Raw genomic sequence first — 24,433 nt, 5'->3', positions numbered from 1 at the left:
GTTTTAGATCTATAAAAAACGGAATATTCAGGGCTTTTAAATCCAGTTCTAAATCTAAAAATATATTTAAAAAAGCTAAAATAAACATTGTTTTAGATCTATAAAAAACCTGAATATTCAGGGCTTTTAATCCAGTTCTTTTAATCCATTTATACAAAAAAAAAAAAATCTAAATATATCTAAAATGGTCCGGCCCACGTGAAATCAAGTTGACGTTAATGTGGCCCTGAACCACCCTTGATTTAAAGTGTTCCACCAGCTAGCCTAGCGTGCATGTTTTTGTACGGCGTACCCGGACAAAACCCACACGGCCCCAAGGAGAACATGCAAACTCCACAAAGTCAGGAGCCAGCTGGGATTGAAGCCCCAGAACGCTGTAGCAGACGCGCTAACCAACCAGCTAGGGACAATTTAGCGTGAAATTAGCCTAGCGCGTTTTTCTGGGGACGTGGGAGGAAGGCAGAGTCGTCGGAGAGAACCCGCGCAAACCCAGGGGGAAACACGTCGACTCCACATGGGAGAATAGAAAAACCCAGCGGAAATCAAACCGTGGGGTGGACGCGCTAACCGGCGCGGCGCTCCCGCGACAATTTGTCAACAAATGCTAAAGTAAATGCTAAATCTGCTACACCAAAACCACCCACCCACTCCAGTTCACTTTGGGTTCCAGCGCAGCATCCGGTTACGTTGCGGTCTCGGTTTCTCCCCCGACTTCCCCTTTTTTTTTGGGCCCTGACGCGTTTCCGCCGACTGATTTAGAAGCAACTCTTTCCACGGCGGCTTGCCGTATCGTATCAGCGGGCCTTTTCCTTTTCTCGTCCGCCGCCTTCGGAAACTAATGAGAAATCCCTGGCGGGTGGGCCCGCCCAAATCTTACGCAAGTCCATCGAAAGAAAGAATAAACAAAAGAAAAAAAAAAAGAATAGACGGGCTCTAGGGGGAGCGTAGATATTTAATCTTGTCAAATAGCGCTACAACGCAAAGTCGACGCAACCACCGCTAATCGGACTCTGGCCGATTTGGTTTCAGTCTTGGTGGTTTGCGGTGAGAAACTGGACTCGCGCCACAGGATCTCCCAGAAGGAATCTGTCGACAAAGGCCATCAGGTCCCACTGACCTAACGGACACACACAAAAACAACATTTTCACCATCGTAAAGAGGGTACTCGGATGATTGGCCTAAAGATGTTTCGCCGACGGACGTTTGACAGACGGACAGGTCACCGAATGGACGTTCCGCCGAACGGGGGTTTCGCCGAAACGGGATTGGCGCGCTGGCCCCACCCCCGGATAGCCCGGGAATAAGCACTCTTGGGCGGGCAGATGTAGCAGAACCGAGCCGTGAAATGACAGCAATCGGGTCAAATCCATCCTAAAACAACATTTAATGATTAATTACAAATACTGGAGCTCTTTGGACATTAGAACCGAGCCCAGGGAAGTGAATTCCTCGGTAAAATGTTGCGATGATGGCAAAAAAACGTCTATATACGTCCATTCGCCAAACGGCTCAAAATGCTCTCAAATTCGGACAAATCCAGCCGAAAACAGCGTTTAATGATTAAATAAAAACACTAGGATTTGTATTTAATCAGACAAAAACAGCGTTTAATGATTAAATACAAATACTAGTATTTGTATTTAATCATTAAACGCTGTTTTCGCTGATCACACACGATCCGGGGGCGGGGCGAGCGCGCGAATCCCGTTTCGGCGAAACCTCCGTTCGGCGGAACGTCCATTCGGCGACCTGTCCGTCTGTCAAACGTCTGTCGGCGAAACGTCTTTAGGCGAATCATCCGGTCACGCGTAAAGAGGATTTACTGTTTCAAGTGGATGAAACAGGGCACTTGGATCAAAATATTTAACTACAACGGGTCTACCCGTGGCACGGTTGGGAAAATGGGGACTGTCCGTGGGCCGATCCCATAGCGGAGAAACGTATTGAGCGCGTCCGATGTGGGGAATGTGGAGAACGGCGAGGCCACGGACGTGTTGCGAATGGAGCGCGTCGACGGCGAGGCCCGAGCGAGCCGCCGTGAGTCACGCGCACAAAATAAAACATGCTGCTGTAATGATGGAGGTGGAATGATTCATGATTTTTTTCTCTCTCTCTCCTTTTAAATAAACACCAGACGCCCATCCGGCTGCTGCGACAGTATCACGGCTTCAAATTTTGGACAACCTAAAATTCCCAGCAGTTTCCCTTTTTTACCAGGACAGACCCCCCCAAAAAAGACAAAAAAATTCACGCTATGAATTCCACCAACGGCGACCTGGCGGGCTTTTGAAAGACGAAGAGAAACCGCTACATTGCTGTTCGAACATAGCGAGGCGGTCCGGGAAAGGACGGACTGACATTTGGCGAGTTCCATTTGGAGGAATTCAAAAAACAGCTGGACGACATCGGGAAAGAATCTTTCAGAACGCCGTCCAAGGATCCGAACGCCGAGGCAAGACTGGAGAATTGCTAGCGCGCAGGCAGCACCTCTCGCTTCGCTTGCGGCTGTTTTGAACATCAGGGAGTGGCGCTTCGCTTCGCTTCGCATCCGCCCGGATGGCAAAAGCCATCTGGGAAACAAAGACTCATTGGACGGATAGCGCCGTTCCCATTTGGGGTGGGCGGGTCCGATTCCAAACTCCTGAGAGTCCATTATCAGCCGGGAAGACAATTTCCGCCATCTTTAGTCTGTTTTTACCAAAAACTCCAAATTATGATTTGGATCTGGGATTGCTTTATGTCAAAATAGGACGCTCACTTTGGATCCAATCCATGTTCAGAGAATTGATATTGTATTAAAACAGGTCGGGGGGTGCTGGAGCCTATCCCAGCGGACAGCGAGGGTAACACCATGATTCAGTGGACAGCCAATCGGAGGGCACAAGGAGACAAACAACTGATTACTAATAGCTAAGGTACTATTAGCCTAGCATGTTTTTAGCAGATGGGAGGAAAGCAGAGTAGTCTTTTCTCAATTATCACGACTTCACTTTTTTATGCTATTAATTATTTAAAAAATATATACATATATATACATATACATACATATATATATATATATATATATATATATATATATATATATATATATATATATATATATACATATACATATACATATACATATATATATATATATATATATATATATATATATATATATATATATATACACATATATATTTTTAAGTTCATAAAAATGTGATAATCCACGCTGAAACTCAATCGGAAGCCACTCTTACTAAAACTCAGCACTGAAGAAAATAAAAATAGTAGTTCTAACAGGGGTGACTCAACTTTGCAATTTTTCAATTATGGCGGCCATGTTTGGTCTCCATTTGAGGAATTACTGCACCCGGCTGGGGAAAACCCGAGCAGGCATCTCAACGTGAACATGTAAGCTCCACACAGTAAAAACCTACCTGGGATTGAACCCACGACCCCAGAACTGCGAGGCAGATGCACAAACCACTTGGTTGCTGGACTGACTACCCTGAGTATATACAATTTACAATAACAACCATCTTCCATGTCTCAGAACGTTGATTCCAACGCGCTAACCGCCGTGCCGTCTCTCCTATTAACTACAAGATACTTGTAGCGCCTCGGTGGAAAGGAGGTCTACGGTCCCGTACGGGCCTCCGACGCCTTTGAAGACGGGCGGAACGAGACGGACGCCCAAGCCCACGTTGGTTATCTCCCGCTATCGCCACGGCTGGCACGAGCGACCTTAAAATAGGCAAAGGCGTTCGCTGTGTACGCCAGGCGTTTCCGCCGCTCCCATGGAAAGGCCAGATAGCCGGCCAGGGGGGGAGACGAAGGCCAGCTCGGCCTCTTCCTCCTCCTCTGTCTTTCCTAAAGCTACGGGAGGTGTTGTTCCCCCCCCCCCCCCCCCCCCACTGCCAGTCCCCTCGGTGACAATGTCCAAATGGAAACGACCGACTTATCTGCAGTAGGGGAAGCTCATTCAAAGTACAGTAATCCCTCGAATATCGCGGTTCATGTAGACCAGAGGTCATCAAACCGGTCCTGGAGGGCCGCTGTGGGTGCAGGTTTTTGTTCCAACCGATCCAACACAAACAGTTTAACCAATGAGGTTTCTGCTGAAAAAAGAAGCACCTGACTGCAATCCACTGATTGCATTTCTCGGATAGCAGATTGGTGGAAAGGTTTCCTCTTACCGGTTGGAACGAAAACCTGGGACCACTGATGTAGACCAAACAGGGCCGCGATCATTGAAAAGTCAGGCCACCCCTATTTTAACTTTTCTTCAGTGCTAAGTCCTAGTAGCAAGAGTGGATTTTCACATTTTTATGACCTAATAATGAATAATAATAATTAATAGCGGGGGGGGGGGGATCGAGAAGTAGCGAATTCTCGATAAGTCAAGACACATTAATTGAGGGATTACTCTACTTGTGCATCCTCGTTTCCACTAATCAAAGTCAAGTGGCGACGCAGTTCACGGTACTCGGCAGACGAGCAGGGGTGCCCGACTCCGGTCTTCGTGGGGGGGCCCTAACCACTCGGCCTCGGACTCATTTTAGCCCGCAAATGCGAATCGCAGCTACGGCGGAGGGAAAAGACGTCGAAGTCGCCCGACGAAAGGTCCATTTCAGCAAAAAACAAAACAAAAACAAGAGTGAGAAAGGGGAAGGAAGCAAGTGGGGCTTCCACTTCGAATGTGGCCTTTGTGGGCTGAATCATCCATGGGCCCAGTTATTACGCCATCCAAATGGATGAGTCAAGTGGTCACGGCCGGTCCTCTCAATGAACCCCCGCGAGAGCAACTATCAAGTATTTGGAGTCATCGAAAATAACAAGGATGAACCCAGATGACATTTTGGCTGACGGGGGCCACCAAGTGTCAGACAAAATGGCCTCAAATTACAATGGGGATTCCTTCACTTGACATATATTTCAATGATCTGCATTTATTACCTGTCCTGCCAGCCTTCCTTCCTTCCTTTTTGATCGCCCGGCTTCCTCCCTCCCTCCCTCGATCTCGCCGCGATACGGCGAGCATTTGTCAGGCCCCCGACGTTCATTGATGCGATTTACAAAGCGTTTATCCGTGGGTGGGAGACTCCTAATGATCATTTTCCACTTCCAGTCATTGACTCAATTTGATTGCCAATTTCTTCTCCTTTTCATCTGGGGCCGCATCTTAGAAAGGGGGAGGGGGGCACGGGGGAGGGGCCTGCCCACCCTCCGTCGGATGTCGCGTCGTGTCCCGGACCGATAGCCACGGCCGGAGTGACGCCGATCCGTTTTCCCCGGATGAGAAAGAACGCCGACCCGTTGATGGCGGATGACGGCGCCTCCTCCGCCGCCGCCACCGCCACCGCCATCGCGTGGCGTTGCTCATCTCGCCTCGTGGAGCCCACGCTGCCAGCTCAGCACACTCCACAGTAATTGAAGCCATTTGCAATGTTGCAGTGCGGCGTAGTGCGCTAATGGGCAGATCTACGGCTACACGTACGAATCCCGCCAGTCCGCCAGTCGGCCACCCACCAACCCACCAACCCACAGCCTTTCCCATTAATCACGGCGCCGCGCTCTTGCCTTCGACGCCAGCCAGCCACCAGGCCGCGATCTCAAAGAGCACCCCGCGTGGTCATTTCTGTCTCCCCTTACACACTTTTATTTTGAAGGCAGTGAAGATTCCTCCTTAAAAGGAATCAATTAGTTATAAAACTGGACAAATTGGACAAATCTACGCTCGGCCCTATTTTCCATAAATATTCCTATTCATAGCAAGACTTTTGCTTCTTCTCAAAGATTTAATAGAAACGAGGATTTGACTACATATTTAAAAAATGTAGGCAATATTAAATGGAATTCAAGAATGATTAGATTGGGATCTGAGTCAAAAGCAACAGGAAGTGACCTTTGGGCAGGGCAAAAAATAAATTAAAAAATCAACATTCAGACATTAACATTCATTTTCCCTATTGCTCATCCTCACGAGGGTCAAGAGGGCGCTGGAGCCTATCCCAGCCAACTTTGGCAACACCCTTAATTGGTTGCTTGCCAATCGTAACGAGACGGTACTCGGACGTTTCGTCGAAAGACGTTTGGTAGAACGGACGTTTGGTAGAACGGACATTTGGTCGCCGGGTTCACGAGTCCCGAGGTTTGAGTCACGAGACTTTCATTTGTTTAACCCTAACCCTATTCACTCAATGTTAAATAATAGTCATTAAATCCCTATTCACCCAATGTTAAAATCTATTAATTGCATGCGAACCCGTTCGACCAAACGCCTTTCAACAAAACGTCCGGTCACGCAATGAGACAATAAGCCTAGCGTGCATGGTTTTGCTACGTGGGGGTTCCCAGGGTACCCGGAGAAAACCCACAAACACCACACGGGAAGATAACTGGGGATTGAACCCCGAATCCCAGACGTGCTAAGCGCTTCCTCAATCAATTGAATAGATCTTAGTTAAATGACAGCGATAGGTGTCCAATCCAAATGTCATTGGAACCCCTTGTTCTCAGCGTGCGGAAACCGATTTATAATTTGATCTTTTTTTTTGTTTTAGTGTTTATCGCTGATTCAACAACAAGCAGCTGGCAGCCGCGTTGATTAGGCCCGATAAGATAGATGAGGGCGGCGGGGGCAACGGCGCCGTGACCTCTGGGAGTCATTACCTCGCCGGGACTTCTTCACGTGCCGGCCCATCGACTCCGCCTCCTCCGTGGGTGGCTGCTGCTGTTCGTACAAGAGGAACTGGTAGCGGTGGAGACCAGAAGACGGCGGCGGACTGGGAGACGCGTAGTCTGTGGCGGAGAAGAAAAAAAAACACAAAGGGAATTAGCAATTAGCGCATTGCAGCCACACACACGCATAAACGATAAATGCGATTATGGCGATGATGCAAGTGTAATCTGAAAATGCGCAAATCCAGGCAATAGAGGAGTGGAGGAGATAATCCCAAAAGACCTACCGGTGATGGTGGTCCCCTGCAACGTGCCATTCTTCAGTTGACTTCCCTGTGAGAGGAAAAGAACACACTCGTCAGTCAATCAAGGACTTTTTTTATCATCTAAAATCAAAACGCTGGTATTTTACAGGCAAAAAAATGGCTCAAACTTATACAGAAAGGTCAAGATGAGTTCAATGACCATTTGAGAAAGTACGAGAAATGTGTCCTATGGGGCAAAGATCAAAACAATGAAAGGTGTACAGACGCTCCCCTACTTACGAACATTTGAGTTACGAACAACGGTACATACGAACATGTCTGCAAATTGTGTTTATGTCGAAAAATGTTCGTAAGTTCGATTTTGTATTATTTTCCGAGTAGTGCTTCTTTCCGCCGCTAATACCGACGCCTGGCGCTGTAAGAGCTCAGCTCACCCAGCATCCACCTTCTTCTGCCCACTTCGTTGCAGTGCGGAAGTGCGTGAACGTATCTCCAGTGCGCAAAGAACCTTTTTCATTTTTATCATTAAATATCTCGTGCATCCATTATTCAATATGGTTGGTGAAAAGCGAAAGGCTTCTAGTGAGGGAGGTGCAAGGAAGAGGCAAGCCATTTCATTTGAAATGAGTGGCAATAATAACGAAGCTTGATGTGCGTTGCACGGGAATACAACTTGAATGGTTCGACCGTCAGTACCATTTATAAACAGAAAGATGGAGCAGCAGGACCCAAATATTGAACGTTGCACAAAGTTTGCAAATCAATTGAATGATGCCATACAGTGCTACCGCATCATTTATGATGAAAAAAAACTGCAATCGTCATTAGATAGCTTCTTTCGGCCAGTTTCTAGTCAATCTCTCTCTCTCTCTCTAATGCATGTATACAGTACTGTATGTATTCTCTCCATGTTATTAAATGTTTTTTTCAGTACAAACCAATGCGTGTTACTTATACAAGCCTTAAACATACAAATGCACTTATATCAACCTTCAATATACTTATATAGGCCTGAAACATAAATTATAATACAAAATATAGCACTGAGCAACTTACAAACAAATTCAACTTATGAACAATCGCTCGGAACCTAATTTGTTCGTAAGTAGGGGAGTGTCTGTACTTTGAAAGGGAAATATTTTATAAAAAAAATCATCGCACGTGGCATTTCTGAGATATTGTACAAATGGATTTGCACCCTGAGCGAGCAATGGCACGTTTTTTATTCTTGAATTTCATTCATCGACCTCAAAATAAATTGTTTTATCTGTTCTCTATTTTGAAATCAATGACCGTATTGGCCACATTGTCTTGTATTATGGCGTTTCATGTCAGATTGACATGATGCTATGCCCAGATTGAGGTCAGTTCTTGCGCAAGACCTGCATCTGCAAGAAAATAAAAATACAAAAAAGAATTGCAAAAATATGAATCTATAACTCATGAATGACGCATTCTATTGGCTCTTTGTTAGAGCTCATTGGAGATTTACGAAGGATTATTCAAAAAATATAAATCAATTATTGCGCCAGGCGGCATATTCATTGTGTTGATAATCCTGTGCCCGCTTTTCTTTCTTTTTTTTTTTTTTTTTTGCTCGCTAAATATCAAGCGCACGCGGCTATTGTCGACGCGTTACATTTGTCGAGAGTCCTTTTTACGGGGGCGAATTTTCATCATTTCATCCGCCGATCAGCCAGAAACAAAAAAAGCGGCGTCCCGGAGCCCGGAGGATGCCGGCCCGTCGCCGTGGCGACGGCTCGCCAACACTGGCGATTTTAGTCTCACGCTCGTTTAGGCGGTGACAACGAGAGGACGACACGACGCGGCGCTCGCGGGATGTCGTCAAGTGGCCAGAGGCCGAGGCCCGCCCACCTGGGGGACCCCCGCCGCCGCCGCCGCCAAGTTGCGCCCACCCACCCGTTGATTGAAAACCTCTGACGGAAACGTCCCAGTGGTATCGAGAGCCGCCGCGGGTGTCAAAGTCAATGACATGACGTGTCAAATTACTATAGAGGGGGAAGGGAAGCTATGGCTTGCGAGCCACACGTGGCTCTTTTCATGGGTGTTTGTGTACTTCCATTTTCTAAAAATAAGCAAAAAAAATTAAAAGGAAATTTTATCGATTTGAATCAGAAAAATAAGAATATTTCTTGTTTTTTTAAGTTTTGTGTTTCTGGGTGAAAATAACATTTTGAAAATAAAGAAGAGAATATTGACTTTTTCATCATAAAAAAAGAGAATATTTTAGTTGATCCTCTTTGTTTTTTAATCAAAACGTAGATGTAAAGAAGCACTAACAAAGTTCTGGCTTTTCACAAGAATTTTTCAAAAAATCAAATAAGAGTATTTAGTGATTTTTGCTTTTTTACCGCAATGAGAGAATTTTTTGCCCGATGAAAAAGAAACAGTTTAAACAGTTTACTGCTTTTTCTTTCCGATAAATAAAGTGAATGTCATTTCATATCATGTTTACATTTTATCATTTAGTTTTTACTAGACCTAAAAAAAAAAACAGCATTTGAACAATTTCTATGTCAACAATGTACTTTCAATATATCAGGGGTCAAAGGTCACAATGCATTCACATGCATCAGACATCCGTTAAATGGATTAAAACTACCTAAAATAAAGTAGTTTTCAGCATAGTCCAAACAAACATAACTTTGGGGGCGATAAAAAAAGAAAAAGTCCCATTTATGATTCATAGCTTTAAAAACAATGAATGTCGTATGCATAGGTTTAAAATGGAAAAAAAAAGAGCGATATTGCCTGGCAATCATCGGGGAATACTTGAGTTGCAGTGCGTTGCGTGTAGGAGGAACAAAGTGTCAAATTCCCAAAATAAGATCATTAAAATGACTGATGGCCTATTAAAAATTACATTAGCACTTTAGGCTAAAGATTTAAAGCAACAACGAGGTACGTTCGGATGCAGCTTCATTCATGGCTGACATTTTTTGATTGCGTCTTCATACACAATAATAGTTCACCTTAATTTGAGTGTAGACGTTCATTAAAAAAAATGGCTATGGGAATGCAATTAAATCAATATATGACAGCCAATGAGTTCATTTCGGGGCATTTTGGGTCAGCGATAATTATGCACGATAAAGCGTCACAGCTGTTTTTATTTTCCATTTTTTGTTGTTGGGGGTGTTCCAGTTTGGGATTTTCGTTCAGAAGCCAAAAAAATAATAACAAATATGGATTCCTGGGGGGAGTGTATCGACAAACTTTCGGGATGCAAGGTATGACCATATAAACCAGTCAAAAGCCTTTATTGGCATTATACAACATCTGCGTATAACGAAATTAGTGTTGCTAATCCACAAAGTGCGTTTCCCAATAAAAACATAAATAATTAATTGAAAAACAAAGTCAAGGCAAGTTCATTCTAAAATATTGCACAGGAGAGCAAAGAGCCACTGCACCCGTACGTGCCGCCATCTTGGATCCAATACATATTGCCACGTGCCGTGCCGCCATCTTGGATCCAATACATATTGCCACTTGCCGCCATCTTGGATCCAATACATATTGCCACCTGCCGCCATCTTGGATCCAATACACATTGCCACGCCCCCCATTAGCCATGAAAACCACCGTTGGCGAACAAAACGACAAATTGGACCAAAGTATGGACAGAACGGGTGGGCGCAACACCCTCTCTCGCCCGACAACCCTTTTTCTTTCGGTCCCATGCGGGTGAGCGCCTCCCCTGCCTCCCACGCTCGCCCACACTCACGATCGCCCGTCTCTTGCGTGGCCGGGAGGGAGCGCGGCGTTTTTCTCTCTCTCGCTCGCTCGCTCACTCGCAGTCAGGCTAACAGACGGGGAGAGAGAGAGAGAGAGAGCGCGACAGATGGTGTTCACAGCTCTATTTCGGAGGCTGGACCGCTAGCCCGCCTCCTGCCAACCCCGCCAATTCCACTCAAGCCAAGCGCTCGCGAAGACGGCGCCTCCCTCGTCTTCGCCGCTCATTCATTTGCGCGGGCCCGGTGGCCATCGATAGCTCGCCGTCGACGTACGCTTTGGAGACGCTGGCGACGGCCGCTAACTTCTTTTAAGGCCGAATACGACAAGGGAGTTTTGCTCTAGGGGCGGAGCTGGCCTGCTCCTCAAATAAGGGCGGAGCCATACCTGGGAGCTCGTAATTTCCAAAAATGTACTTTTTGGCCGATAGTTCGCTCAGGGACCGCGGTACCAACGAAGAAGAAACTAGCCGTGGGAAGTGCAAGAAAGGCAGAGAATGAGTCAAAAGGAGGAAATATGTAGCGCCGGGCTTCGCTCTTAGCGGGAAAAACCCGTTGTGTGTTTCCTGTGCCAAAAATGAAGCCCAAAAAATGAGAATTATTGAAAGAAAAAACAGGCGACCATGGTGGACGACAATGATAACAGTGCTAACCGCTTTACTGTCGTAAGTCAACCTCTTAGCATCATATAAAGTGGCATACCCAAAACAATTCTTTTTTGGGGTGTGTTTCAGGCAAAAAAAAAGGTCAATATGTTTGGAAAGTTAGTGTTTACAACTCTTAATTTTAACAAGGATACAATTTTATGCAGCGGTGTACTTTGAATTTGATTGAACAATACTATTTCTCGTTTAAATTCCTCCTCAAGTGAAGAATGGCCATTGATGCAACTTGTGCTCGTTTGGCGTCGGTCATGAACTGACTGGGAAAGACAAACGGTCCGCTGGCCAAGCGGACTCCAACTTCGGTCAACATCGGTGGACAAAATGGCCGTGCCGGTCGGGTCACGTAACCCTCGGAGAACAGATTGGAGGGCGCTGCCCCGTTAGGCCAAAAAAATCAGCCTTGCGCTAATGAGCCTCTACTTTAGCGCAGCTGAGGGAAGCCCGAGTTCCCAAGGTAACGGCGCCTCCGAGCCGGAGAGGGGGCGGGGCTTCCCAGATGACTCCGTCGGAGGGAATCCTGGCTGCAAGCGGCCCGCCGTCAAGCCAATGTGCCCACCTCCAAAATAAAGCCACCCCTTGCCATCGGGGAAAAAGTCCGACCTGTACCTGCCGACAACTACAAGCAGGAAGGTTGCATGCGAAAGTCAGGGTGGAGGCGGGGCCAATAAAGCCAACCCGGGAGAAGAAAGGTAGCAAAATGTCAAACAAAATTACAATTAAGTTTAGTGTAAGGTTAGATGAAATTTATTTTTCAGGGTGTCTGCATCGTCATCTAAGTTCAATTAAATTTGTTTATGTTATGTTACGAGCGTGTTGCCGTGCAAAAAGTTCAAACTTCAGCAAAACTGAAGCCAACTGTTAAATGGCTAGATTTGAAAAGTTGAGCGCGTATGTGACAATGGTGGCAAATGAAATGAGGATGGAGGAAGTTTATGATACGGGGGAGGAGGACTCAAAGAAATGAGGAGGAGGAGGGTGTTAATGATGTAATTATTAAGAAATTAAAAGTGATCAACAGGCGTGTAATTGACCACTCAAGTTGGTCCAAGGTCAGTCTATTCTTTCGTAGGCGGCGACATTTGTCGCGGGCGCACGTTCATTAAAAGGAATCAATTAATGGGAAATTGGACAACAAGTCCACGGATGGCGGAGGGCGCCGGAGCCTATCTCAGCCAACTATGGGCGGGGGGAGTCAGTTGCTTTAAATGATTTTCTTTTATTTTTGTCTGTTTCTTATATCTTTCATACAAAAGTGGGATACTTTGATCATATTAAAGGGTTTAGTTGTTGGAACGAATGAGGGAATTTACATATAAAGTACTGCTCTACTTACAAAAAAAATCCAAGTTACGAAGCCATTAATTTTGTAAGTAGAGGTATGACTGAATGAAAGTTGAAAAGTTGCTCAAAAAAAATTGGGATTTCTTGGAGCGAAAGACAAAATTTTATGTACAAAGTACTGCGCTACTTACAAAAAAAAATCCAAGTTACGAAGACATTAATTTTGTAAGTAGAGGTACGACTGAATTAAAGTTGCTTAAAAAATTTGGGATTTTTTGGAACGAATAAGTACATTTACATATAAAGTACTGCTCTACTTACAAAAAAATTTAAGTTATGAAGTCATTCATTTTGTAAGTAGAAGTACGACTGAATTAACGTTGAAAAGTTGCTCAAAAAAATTGGGATTTGTTGGAACCAATGAGTAAATTTACATATAAAGTACTACTCTACTTACAAAAAAATCCAAGTTACAAAGCCATTAATTTTGTAGGTAGAGGTACGACTGAATTAAAGTTGAAAAGATGCTCCAAAAATTCGGGATTTGTTGGAACAAATGAGTACATTTACATATAAAGTATTGCTCTACTTACAAAAAAAATCCAAGTTACGAAGCCATTCATTTTGTTAGTAGAGATACGACTGAATTTAAGTTGAAAAGTTGCTCAAAAGTGAGCGAGGGCATGGCGTTTCTTTGACGTTTTTAGTTGTTTTTTTAAAATGTATTTATTTTGTTTCTGTGGGCTCGCCGTTCATCGGGAACGCGGTTCATTCCGTGTCTTCAGTCATTACGGAACGAGAGGCGGCACAAAGGGATTTAAGAGGCGGCATTACCGTTTTCAATGGCGGCGCCCGCTTCATTCTTGTTTCCTAATCGAGGCGGGAGCGCCGGCGAGGTTACGCCAAGCGCCGCAAAGCCGTCCCACTTCAGCGAAAGGTTAACCAACCTGGCAAGTCCTACGGGAGATGGAGTACGCCGTTAATTTGACAAACGTGGGAAATAAATGCTTTTATGCTTTTATTGACGGTGACCAATAGCGGCCTTTTGTGAAATGAAAGGTTTTTAGTCCAAAAACGCTCAGGTGCAATGCATTTGCGGCAAGAAACTAAGTACATAATTGTTTGCGCGGCCATTTCGGGGCCACGGCGCGTCTTCGTTATTTATTCCCATTCGGAGGGAACGTACGCTGCCAAATGTACGGTAACTCGATTTAATCATTTTTAAATCCATTTCAGCCATTTTTAATCCCTAAAAAAACGTGGGGTGCAGTTGCAAAAAAGTACGAGAATCCCTTGAAAATAATTTGAATGGCTAGATTAAAATTGAACGATAACAAAGTTAAAATCAAAAAATGATGAACGGTAAATGATAGAATATATTATTACAAGATTCAAATGGGGAAACAGTCATTTTTATGCTTATTTTTCTCTAACATGAACCGGTTAGTTAGTTATTTGGTTTCGAGGGTATAAACTTTTAAAGTCTGTGTGAGCACAACATTTTTTTTAGTAATATTAGGAGATTGAAGTCATATTTGGATAAAATTCATAAAATTATCCGATTAAAAACATGACCTCTTTTTGCATAGTTGTTCAGGGTCTGCAGACATCAACTTTAGCTAAATCAGTGTGAAAAATTGGATTTTCGAATAATTTTGGAGGTATATGTGATTCTTGCTGATAAAAAAATGATGAGAATGGGTGACATAGTTTTAAATGAAAAGATTTTCAGATGGTGGTGTCCATTTTCAATGCAAAAAGTGTGCCGCAGTTCAAAAAAGGTTGGGAAACACATGAAAAGATCCTGTCCGGGCTGTGAAGCAGCGAAGCAGTCCGAGTGTGATTCCCACTTGCTGCACTTTCCATTTGTAGGGGATTTTAAACGGTAGTGTGCCAGTGTTAGTTTGTTTTTTGTTTTTTTAGATTAGATTAGATAACTTTAATCATCCTGTATTCGGGAAATTTCATTGTCACAGTAGCAAGAGGGTGAGAATACAGACAGAGCAAAAGACATTTTAGACATAAATAAGTTAATAAATAAATAAATGAATAAATGAATACGCGTGTTGTTGAAAAAAAATATATATACACATATTTATATATATATATATATATATACACACATACACGTATATACACATTCATATATACACATACATATATATAGACATATATAAACATTTATACGCATATACACACATACATATATATATGTGTATGTATATATATATATTTATATATATGTATGTGTATATATACATATATATACATACACATATATATATACATACACGTGTATATATACACATACATATATATAAATATACATAAACATACACATACATATATAAATAGACATACACATACACATATATACACATATATACACATATATACACACATATACACACATATACACACATATACACACATATACACACATATACACACATATACACACATATACACACATATACACACATATACACACATATACACACATATACACACATATACACACATATACACACATATACACACATATACACACATATACACACATATACACACATATACACACATATACATACAGTTGGTCTTAACATTCAGCCATTTGTTTTGTTAAAGAACCTGACAGCAAATGGGAGAAATTTTTGTTTAAATTTTGTATGTTTAAATATTTTTTAGAAACTTTCAGCAGCGGACTTGGCGTGATGCTCTTTGTTACAATGCAACTTGCTAGCTCCTCCTACCGCACCCTCTACGCCGCCCCCACCACCCCCCAAAAAAGCCCACCCTACCCCATTTCCCCAACTGCGCCGCTCGCTCCCCCTTTTCCTACAGTCGCCGCCCCGCCCGGCCCGGCGTGCATAATGTTCGCCACTCTTAACCTTCGACCCGGGCTCACGGTTGGTTACCTGCGAGCGGCCAACGCGCGGCGGCCAACGTACGGCGGCTCGCGGACCTGCGAGCTGTTTGCGTAGCGTAACGGCGGAGAAGGAAGAGAGAGCTATTTATTTAATCCCCCCCCAAAGGAAGTCCCCTCTCAACCCATATCGTGAACTCGCAGGCAAATGGCGTTGCCGGCGGGCCCGACGCACACACCGCTGTCTTTTTCATTTCGTCAGCCCGCCCGGAGAAATCTATAGAGCGCGGCGCCGAGCCGAGTGAACTATACATCACCCTGGAACGTAAACAGGTTTCTTCCAGCGAGCGCCGCGTAAAAATAGCACGTTGCCAGAAAGCTCCCGGCCATGATGCTGGTCAATAGCGCGGATCAGAGGTCTTACGCGATGCGATGTATGCTTGGCGCTCCGACGGCATATCAATAAGTTGGCCCAAAAAAAAAAGGCAGGAAAAAGTGGAACACGGCGCTAATTATTCATCTATACCACCAGCGCATAATCCCCCGTATAATCATTAAACCTGTCGACGTTTCCGAGCGGCGAGAGCCGATGCTTTAATTGTAACGGGATTGGCTGGGATGAACGTGAACGTTGAACCCGAGAAGTGAAAAGCCACAAGTTTGTTAGCACTTCTTTAGCTCATTAGCGGCTATTGATGGCGGTGGATGTCCGTTTTTGACTGGAAGGCTGCAGGCGCCTGTACCTTTAAGAGGAAGGTGCTTGATTCTATTTTAAACCGGCAAATAGAGGTATTATTTTTCTTGGCATTTGGTAAAAAGGTGGGGAGACTGGAGAAGGATTTCACTTCGATTGTACGGAATTCTACATGTTTCTTATTTACAGTAACATGGGCATCGGTACATACGAACATGTCTGCAAATTGCGTTTAAGTCGAAAAATGTTCGTCAGTTCGATTTTGTATTTTTTTCCGAGTAGTGCTTCTTTCCGCCGCTAATACCGACGCCTGGCGCTGTGTTAGCTCAGCTCACCCAGCATCCACCTTCCTCTGCCCAGTTTGTTGCAGTGCGGAAGTGCGTGAACGTATCTCCAGTGCGCAAAGAACCTTTTTATCATTAAATATCTCGTGCATCCATTATTCAATATGGTTGGTGAAAAGCGAAAGGCTTCTATTGAGGGAGGTGCAAGGAAGAGGCAAGCCATTTCATTTGAAACCAAAGTGGCAATAATAACGAAGCTTGATGCGCGTGAGAAAGTGTTGAGCGTTGCACGGGCATACAACTTGAATCGTTCGACGATCGTTCAATGTTTTTTTCATTACAAACCAATGCAGGTTACTTATACAAGCCTTAAACATACAAATGCACTTATATAAACCTTCAATATACTTATATAGGCATTTAACATAAATTATAATACAAAATATAGCACTGAATCAACTTACGAACAAATTCAACTTATGAACAATCGCTCGGAACCTAACTCGTTCGTAAGTAGGGGAGCGTCTGTATCTTGATTATTGTGTCGCTCTGTGGCTACATGTCCCTAGTCCCAAGTTTCAGTGTGGATTTTCACATTTTTATTAACTTAAAAAGTAAAAAATCAATAGCAGAAAAAAAAACGAAAAGTAGGGAATTCGCAATAAGTGAAGTCGTGATAATCGAGCGATTACGGTAAAGCGGTGTTATCTGACTGAATAGCACATGCTAGCAATAGCATTATTGTATCGGTATTATTTCATTCAATGACTCAATAAAGACCGTTTTTAAAAAAAACCTAATAGATCCAAAAGTCATATTTCTGTTTCTTATTTATAAGAATTGCCCCCCATTGGTCGCCCCGCACCCGCCGTCAAAGAACTTTTTCGACAGGCCGCTATAATATCTGCCAATTTCTGCACCCGTTGCCGTCACACTTAATTACAATGTCAAAATACCCGATTTTCCAGAGGTCCTTTGTCAAGTCCTTGTTTTTGTGTACAATTATGAAGGGCCAAGCGTGCCATGTACTTAAATGCGGCCTATTTTAGGGGAGCATAATTATTAGTGAGCTGTTTTTATCAGCATGCCGCACTCCCCACTCCCCTTCCACCCAGTGCGACCCCCCGCTAAGGTTGACGTTGCTGCTGGTGTACGCCCCGCCCCCTCCCCATGCGTTATTTTTCAATCATTCCAAAAAGTGACAAAACGAGGGCAGTCCTGATCGCTTACTTTTGCGCTGGAGTCCAATTCGCCTTATTTTGACAATCTGACAGTACTGATTGAGTCGGGGGGGAAAGAGTAATATATCCAAATGTTTATAGTCTAAACGATTTCATATAAAAGGGTGATCGACCAAGCAGAAAAAAATGTGAATCACAAATCCTTTTTGTGGCACCAAAATAAGATGACAAACACATTGTATATTACAAAAATAAAACTACAGTAATCCCTCAATTATCGCGGTTAATGTAGACCACATATGGCCGCAATAAACGAAAAACCGCCAAGTAGGGTCACCCCTATTTAATTTTTTTTTTTAACTTCAGTGCTGAGTCTTAGTAGCAAGTGGAGGAAAGGGGAGTGGCTTCCGCTTGCGAGTTTCAGCGTGGATTTTCACATTTTTATGAATTTACAAAAAAATAAAATACATTAAAAATCTGCGATGTAGTGAAACCACAAAAGTTGAAGTCAATTGCTGGATTGCACATTTGAAAGGGTGTTGCCTGCACATAAATTCAAAATGAAAAAAGGAAGTCATGTGAGCAGTACAAGCAGGAAGTGTGTCCGTAGCGGTCTAGTTTGTCGTCCCTAGGTAAGATGGCAGCGTCCTGAGAGTTTTTTCACCTTTTATGCAAGATCGGCTTTTTTTTCTTCTTGAATTTCATTCATAGACGTCAAAATAAATTGTGTTTAGTGTTTTATCTGTTTATCTTTTCTCTATTTTGAAATAAATGACCGTATTGGCCGCACTGTCTTGCGTTACGGCGTTTCGTCTTTGCAGTTTTGTGCATGTCAAGTCTAATTTGTGCGCATATAAGCTGTACTCTCGATTCAGTCATCATTTTTTGAGTGATAAATACAGTGTATATCTGAGAAAATAGGGTAATAAGTTTAAAAAAAATCTTTTTATCCATATGCGAGCCTCTGAAAATACCGCCCGCGAGAGCGATTTCCGATAGATTCCGATCCTATTTCCGATCGGGGACAAAACTGGTGGCGGGGCCCACGGCCAGATAAAAATGCTTCCACTCAATTGGGGGGGGGGGGGGGGGGGCAGCACAAAGACGACAGCTTGTGAGGGGGAACATTGTCTACGGCGGCTGCGACTGGAAATCTTTTCAGGAAAAAAAAAACAAAAAAACTGGAATTGGTGCACAATGGTGGTGGGTGTGAAGAAAAGGGGGCTCATATTAAATAAGAGAAGACTCTCTTTCTTTATGTGTATTGAGCGAGGCAGCCTCCAATCCGCTTGCTTCCTTCTCGCCAAATCAAAAAAATAAAGACATTTTGCCAGGTCGTCCTCGTTTGAGGTTAACTTGAACGCTAAACGTGCTACAAAAATGGCTAGGAGACAAAAAAGGGGCTTTTAAAATAACATAAATATTGCTGCTGTATTGTAGGGATGGTCTCACTAGATTTTTAGCATTAGCATTTCACGACAGTTAGCATAACATGCTACTGGCAGCATTAACTTGCACTACTGCCGTTTTAACACATTTTTTGGCTACTTTTCACAACAATCCTCTACTTAGGGATCACTTTGTTGGTTTGTTTGTATTCCTTAAAATACCAAATGATCGCTGCCAGCCCTCCTAGTCAAAATGGATTGAACACCTCACCCGAAAATGGCCTCTGACTACCGTATTTTCACGACTATAAGGCACACATAAAAGTCTTAATTTTTCTCCCAAATAGACAGGGCGCCTAATAATCCAGTGCGCTTTATATATGGACCAATACTAAAATTGTTATCACGATAAAATCAAATGAATCAGTTGATAGGGTACACCGACTCTCCTATTTTCCCGTAGACAAAGTACTGCGCAGTGACTGCTGGGATATGTAGTAGTTCTTTTGTCAATTCACCCAATGGACTGTGGCCTGTATACATCGACATCTATACAGCTTGCCGTTGGAAAAGTTACGCTAGCTACCAGCTAGCTACTATTTACGAATGGATTGTGGCCTGTATACATCGACATCAACACAGCCTTACGAAGCATGGAAAGCAGCGTTGGAATAGTTACGCTAGCTATCAGCTAGCTACTATTGGCGAATGGATTGTGGCCGCCTGGACGAACGTATAAAACTCAGCGTTTTCGATGACTCGTTTGGACAATTGTTCAATTCAGACACAGAAAATGAGGACTTTGATGGATTTGTGGGTGATGATGACGGGATAAAATAGCTAAAAAAGTACAACCGAACTCAGTTTTGCTTCCGTTGCCTTTTTAAAAACGTGTTTTTAGCGTGTGGGTGTAGCCATTTTGTTTTGTTGAGTGCCAACGCTCAGTATATAGAAAAGAATATATCAGAATAAACTTTGGGTTTGATCAAGTAGCCAAAAGCTCCATTTTCTTCTACACAGAGAAACTTCACAAGTATAAATTGTGTGGAATATGGAAGTTCTAGAAATCAGCTACAGATTGTGTTGGAGTTTGTGCGAGTGCGTGCATTCGTAGCGTGTGTGCGTTTGTGCGTGCGCTCCCGCGTGTGTAGGATTCTTACGTAATCTCCGTTTAGGTGGCGGAGAACAGTCAGAGCGTCAACCCACACGTTTGTGGAACGCGTTTGCTATTAAGCCGCAAACGCGAGAGGCGCTCGCTGCATGTACGAAAGGGTCCGGGGGACCGCTTTGGGGGCGTGAGGGGCCGGCCGCCTGCCATTTTCGGCCCAGAAACCCCTTTCTCACTTTTTGCACGGCAACGCGCTCGTAACATAACATAAACAGATTGAAATGAACTTGGACGACGATGCAGACACTCAAAAATAAGTTGAATCTAACCTTACACTAAATTTAATTCCAATTTTGTTTGAAATTTTGATACCTTTCTTCTCCCGGGTTGGCTCTATTGGCCCCGCCTCCACCCTGACTTTCAGATGCAACCTATCAAGGGTTGTTTGGTTTTGTCTTCCCTTGAAAATATTCCCAAAATGATGCACACAAATGTCCTCACAATAGCATAACGCACGACCACTTGCCAACGAGAAGTAGTATATATACTCCTCTCGTATTAGCGAACAAGCTCCGCCATTCGCACTGACTAATGGGAGAAAAAAACACTGAAAAAATGCAAGGCACCGCCCAGTGCTCGTAGAGACATTACACGAGGGAGTTGCGACGGGAAAGACAGTGGCCATGATGTTGTTATGAGTAGCCTCTCGGTTCCGCTGTATGCTCGTATAACAAAATTTGTCTCATATCTCGAGATAAATATTTGACCGAAATTTTACTCCTATCTCAAATTGCTCGTATGTCGGGGCACGCATATATCGAGGTATCACTGTATTCAAAGATTCATTCTTATACTCCTTTTAGAGCAGGGGTGCCAGAATCAGGTTGGTTCGCGGGCCACTTTAACGTCAACTTGATTTCACATGGGCCGGACCATTTTAGATATATTTAGATTTTTTTTTATAAATAGATTAAAAGAACTGGAGTAAAAGCCCTGAATATTCAGTTTTTTATAGATCTAAAACAAGGTTTATTTTAGCTTTTTTTAAAATATATTTTTAGATTTTACCAAACTATTTTTGAACTAAAAACACAGAAAAAAATGGATTAAAACAATGATTGATTTAAAAGGGGGAAAATCCGGAAATGGAATATACATCTATACTCTTCATTTTAATTTGATCCTAAAACAGAAAGTCGGCACTCATGATTGACTTTCCCGGGCCGCACAAAATGATGTAGCGGGCCAGATTTGGCCCCCGGGCCGCCACTTTGACACGTGTTTTAGAGCATGTGTCTATATTTTGAATGGCATTTGAGATGAATGCGGTGAAGACAGAAAGAAAAAGCTGACCTTGACGTGGGAGCACCTCCGATTTTTGGTTCGACCACGGCCGACAATAAATGGAACGAGCGGATGGACGCTAAGCACCTCCAGCTGGGCTTCTATGTTAAGGGCTATTGTTGTTGATGCTCATCAAGGGAGCGACCGTCGCATTTCCGTGAAGATCATACGTCGATAGGAAACCTTCAAAATGCGGACGGGCGGAAAACATTGCTCCAAAGTCTCACCAGAATTCAACTCAAAGGAGTGCCTGGATTGGATTTTGGGGGGATTTTGTTGGCCCTAATCAACTTCAGATATCGTTGCACTGACAAAATCCCAAGTGAATGGATTTACACATTTCAGCTTTGTTTGATTTTCTTCATTGGGCTGAAATGAAATGCGGTCACGTTTGCATTCGTGGTGTTCACGTGTGGGCCTTTTCCGATTTGAAAATCTGTCGTTTTGTTATGTAAACAAACAAACAAAACAAAAGAAACAAAAAAAAACTGCCCGAGACTGATCGCCAGTCAGTTATAGCGCACGCAGACGACCATTCGCACACACAACTAGGAGCTGAAATCGAACCCACGCGCCATCCGGTTGTTTAAACATTCCATTTAAAAAAAACAAGAATACGAAGTGGGACTGAATTTAAAGTTGAAGAAAACGCTCGCATGGGTTGGGAGCAACTTTGGCGGAAAAAAAACATAAATATATATATAAATAAAGAAGACAAAAAATGTTCACTTCCTCGCTATCCCTCCCCCCTTTTGCGGTAATATATGGATGTCCCGTAAGGTTATTTGCGTTTGCCGAGGACGGACGGAATTGAAAACACGGCGCATATGTTTGTAAATCTGTTTCCCTGGGCGTACGAGGAGAGAGGGCAGACGCCGTCGTCGCCGTCTTCGCCGCCGTCGTCGTCATTAGCCGCGCTCCTTCTACCTGACGCCGCGCAGATGTTCCCATCTCCAGGTGCAAAGTAAGCCGGGGCCGGGAGGGGGGAGGGGCTATAGCGCTTAGCGCCTAGCGCCTTTGTCCACCCAAAATGGAAATGTTGCGCGCCGTACCCGACCACATTTGAATTATGAATAATAGCGGGGCTTTTCTTTGTTTCTTCCTTGGCCTCGGGCTACTTGTTTTTGGCTACCATATGGAGACAGACAGACAGACAGACCGCTGCCTGTCTGTCTGTCGGTCTGTCGTTCGGTCTGTCCTAAACCGGGAGATAATTACAGGCTAAAAGAACAATGCTCGTCTTTATCGCTAATTGAGAATAAAATTAAGTGCGGCGCGCAATTGAAGGCAAGAAAATACAAAGATTTGTAACAAAAAAATCGAATGGCTGCTGCTGATGGATGTTTGGAATTGTGATTTAATTCAAAATGTTTCTTGGATTCGCATACCTGTCAACCGTATGAAACATCGCTAATTACGTTTAAACTAGCTAAAATTTAAGCGTGTGTGTGATACACTTTTCTCTTGTTTTCTGATCAATTAAAAAAATGCTACTTCAACTCCAGTGCAATTTATGAATTTCGATATGTTATCTTTGGGTAGTGCGACTTATAGTCCCGTTAATACGGTCCTTTTTTATGACGTGATCTAGTTTTTTGGGGTTCTTGAACGTTTGGGAATGTGACAAATTAGATATCAAAAGAGTAGAAGTTAAGCTATTTACGCCTAAACAGTCTAAGCCACAGGTGTCAAAGTAGCGGCCCGGGGGCCTAAAACTGGCCAGCTACATCATTTTGTGCGGCCCGAGAAAGTAAATGATGAGAGCCGACTTTCTGTTTTAGGATGAAATTCAAATGAAGATTACAGATATGGGGAATATTTCCTCTTTTCCCGTTTTTAAATCAATAATTGCAATTTTTTAATCCTAAATTTTCTTTTTTGTGTTGTTGTTAGTTCATAAAGCATTTTTGAAAATCTGCTTTAGCTCTATAACTTTAGGACTTATGATCCAGTTCTTTTAATCCGATTTATTAAAAAAAAATCTAAATATATGGAAAATGTTTCCTCTTTCCCCTTTTTATTTTTCACTGTAAATAAACAGATTTGTAAAAACAACACATTTTGTTTTCTAAATAAAAAACAAAAGGTTAATATTTAAGATTTAATATTTACCCTCCTAAAACAATTGTAAATAAATGAAAAAAATCCACTACAAGAGAACATTTATGATCAAGTGACGCAATGAGAAGATTTGTAGTCATTTTAATGTCCCCAAAAAATGATCTATCGATCAGCATAACTGGAAAAGCTGTCAATTCATGAATTGATTCATTTTGTCAGCCTAGTTGGAAGACATAACGGACTCCGGATAAAATACAAACTGACAAAACATGACTTTGACACCCCTGGTTTAAGCTATAAATGATAGGGCTAGAACGATAAACTATAAAGGAGGGAGAAGCATGTTTTTTTGGGGGAGAGAGCCCATTGGCCACGCTAAGAAACTCTATCTAGGCTCCCAGACTGGCGCTTCCCATTTGCATAGCTAACGCGCTGAAGCTAAAAGGTGTGGCCCAAGGTGAGGCAAAACGGCGGCGGCGTGCCAAACCCAACGTAACGCGGCGGCGAACACGTGATTAAAATCATCCGCCATTGCTTCCATTGGATTCCCGTGGAGAAAACTTATCCGAGACCAGCCACGGAATTTGAAGATTTCCAACCCATGCCTTGAGACCTTTTCCAAGTGGCTCAAAAAGGCCCCAAAAACAACAACTAAACACACGCCGGGGTCTAAACGATCCGGTTTGGGGTTGACGTGGCCCGAGATTGAATGAAACGGCACGTTGCTAAATTCCAGCAGCACCACCGCGCCTCATAGTTTGCATTTTAAGGACATTTTGAGGTGTGGAACAGATGATCTCGGCAGGCCTCGGAATTGGCCCACACCCACCGAGCCAGCTGCTCTCAGACCATCACAATACTTCAGTGTTTGCC

The 24,433-nt window shown here is 43.4% G+C and overlaps 1 protein-coding gene across 1 annotated transcript in view; it reads right to left on the bottom strand.

Moving 5' to 3' along the window:
* Positions 1–932: 932 nt before the first annotated feature.
* pebp4 (phosphatidylethanolamine binding protein 4) overlaps positions 933–24,433 on the bottom strand; it is a 50,173-nt gene continuing 26,672 nt past the window's right edge. Inside the window, exons 5-7 of the mRNA XM_077600847.1 lie at positions 6,955–7,000; positions 6,659–6,787; positions 933–1,117 (exon numbers count right to left, since the gene is read on the bottom strand). Of these exons, the coding sequence (XP_077456973.1) occupies positions 1,026–1,117; positions 6,659–6,787; positions 6,955–7,000 (267 nt within the window). The 3' untranslated portion in view covers positions 933–1,025. The remainder of the gene's footprint in view (positions 1,118–6,658; positions 6,788–6,954; positions 7,001–24,433) is intronic.

The sequence above is a fragment of the Stigmatopora argus genome, chromosome 5 (assembly GCF_051989625.1).
Source record: "Stigmatopora argus isolate UIUO_Sarg chromosome 5, RoL_Sarg_1.0, whole genome shotgun sequence".
Classification (NCBI taxonomy): domain Eukaryota; kingdom Metazoa; phylum Chordata; class Actinopteri; order Syngnathiformes; family Syngnathidae; genus Stigmatopora; species Stigmatopora argus.
This window is presented reverse-complemented; position numbering and strand designations above follow the sequence as displayed.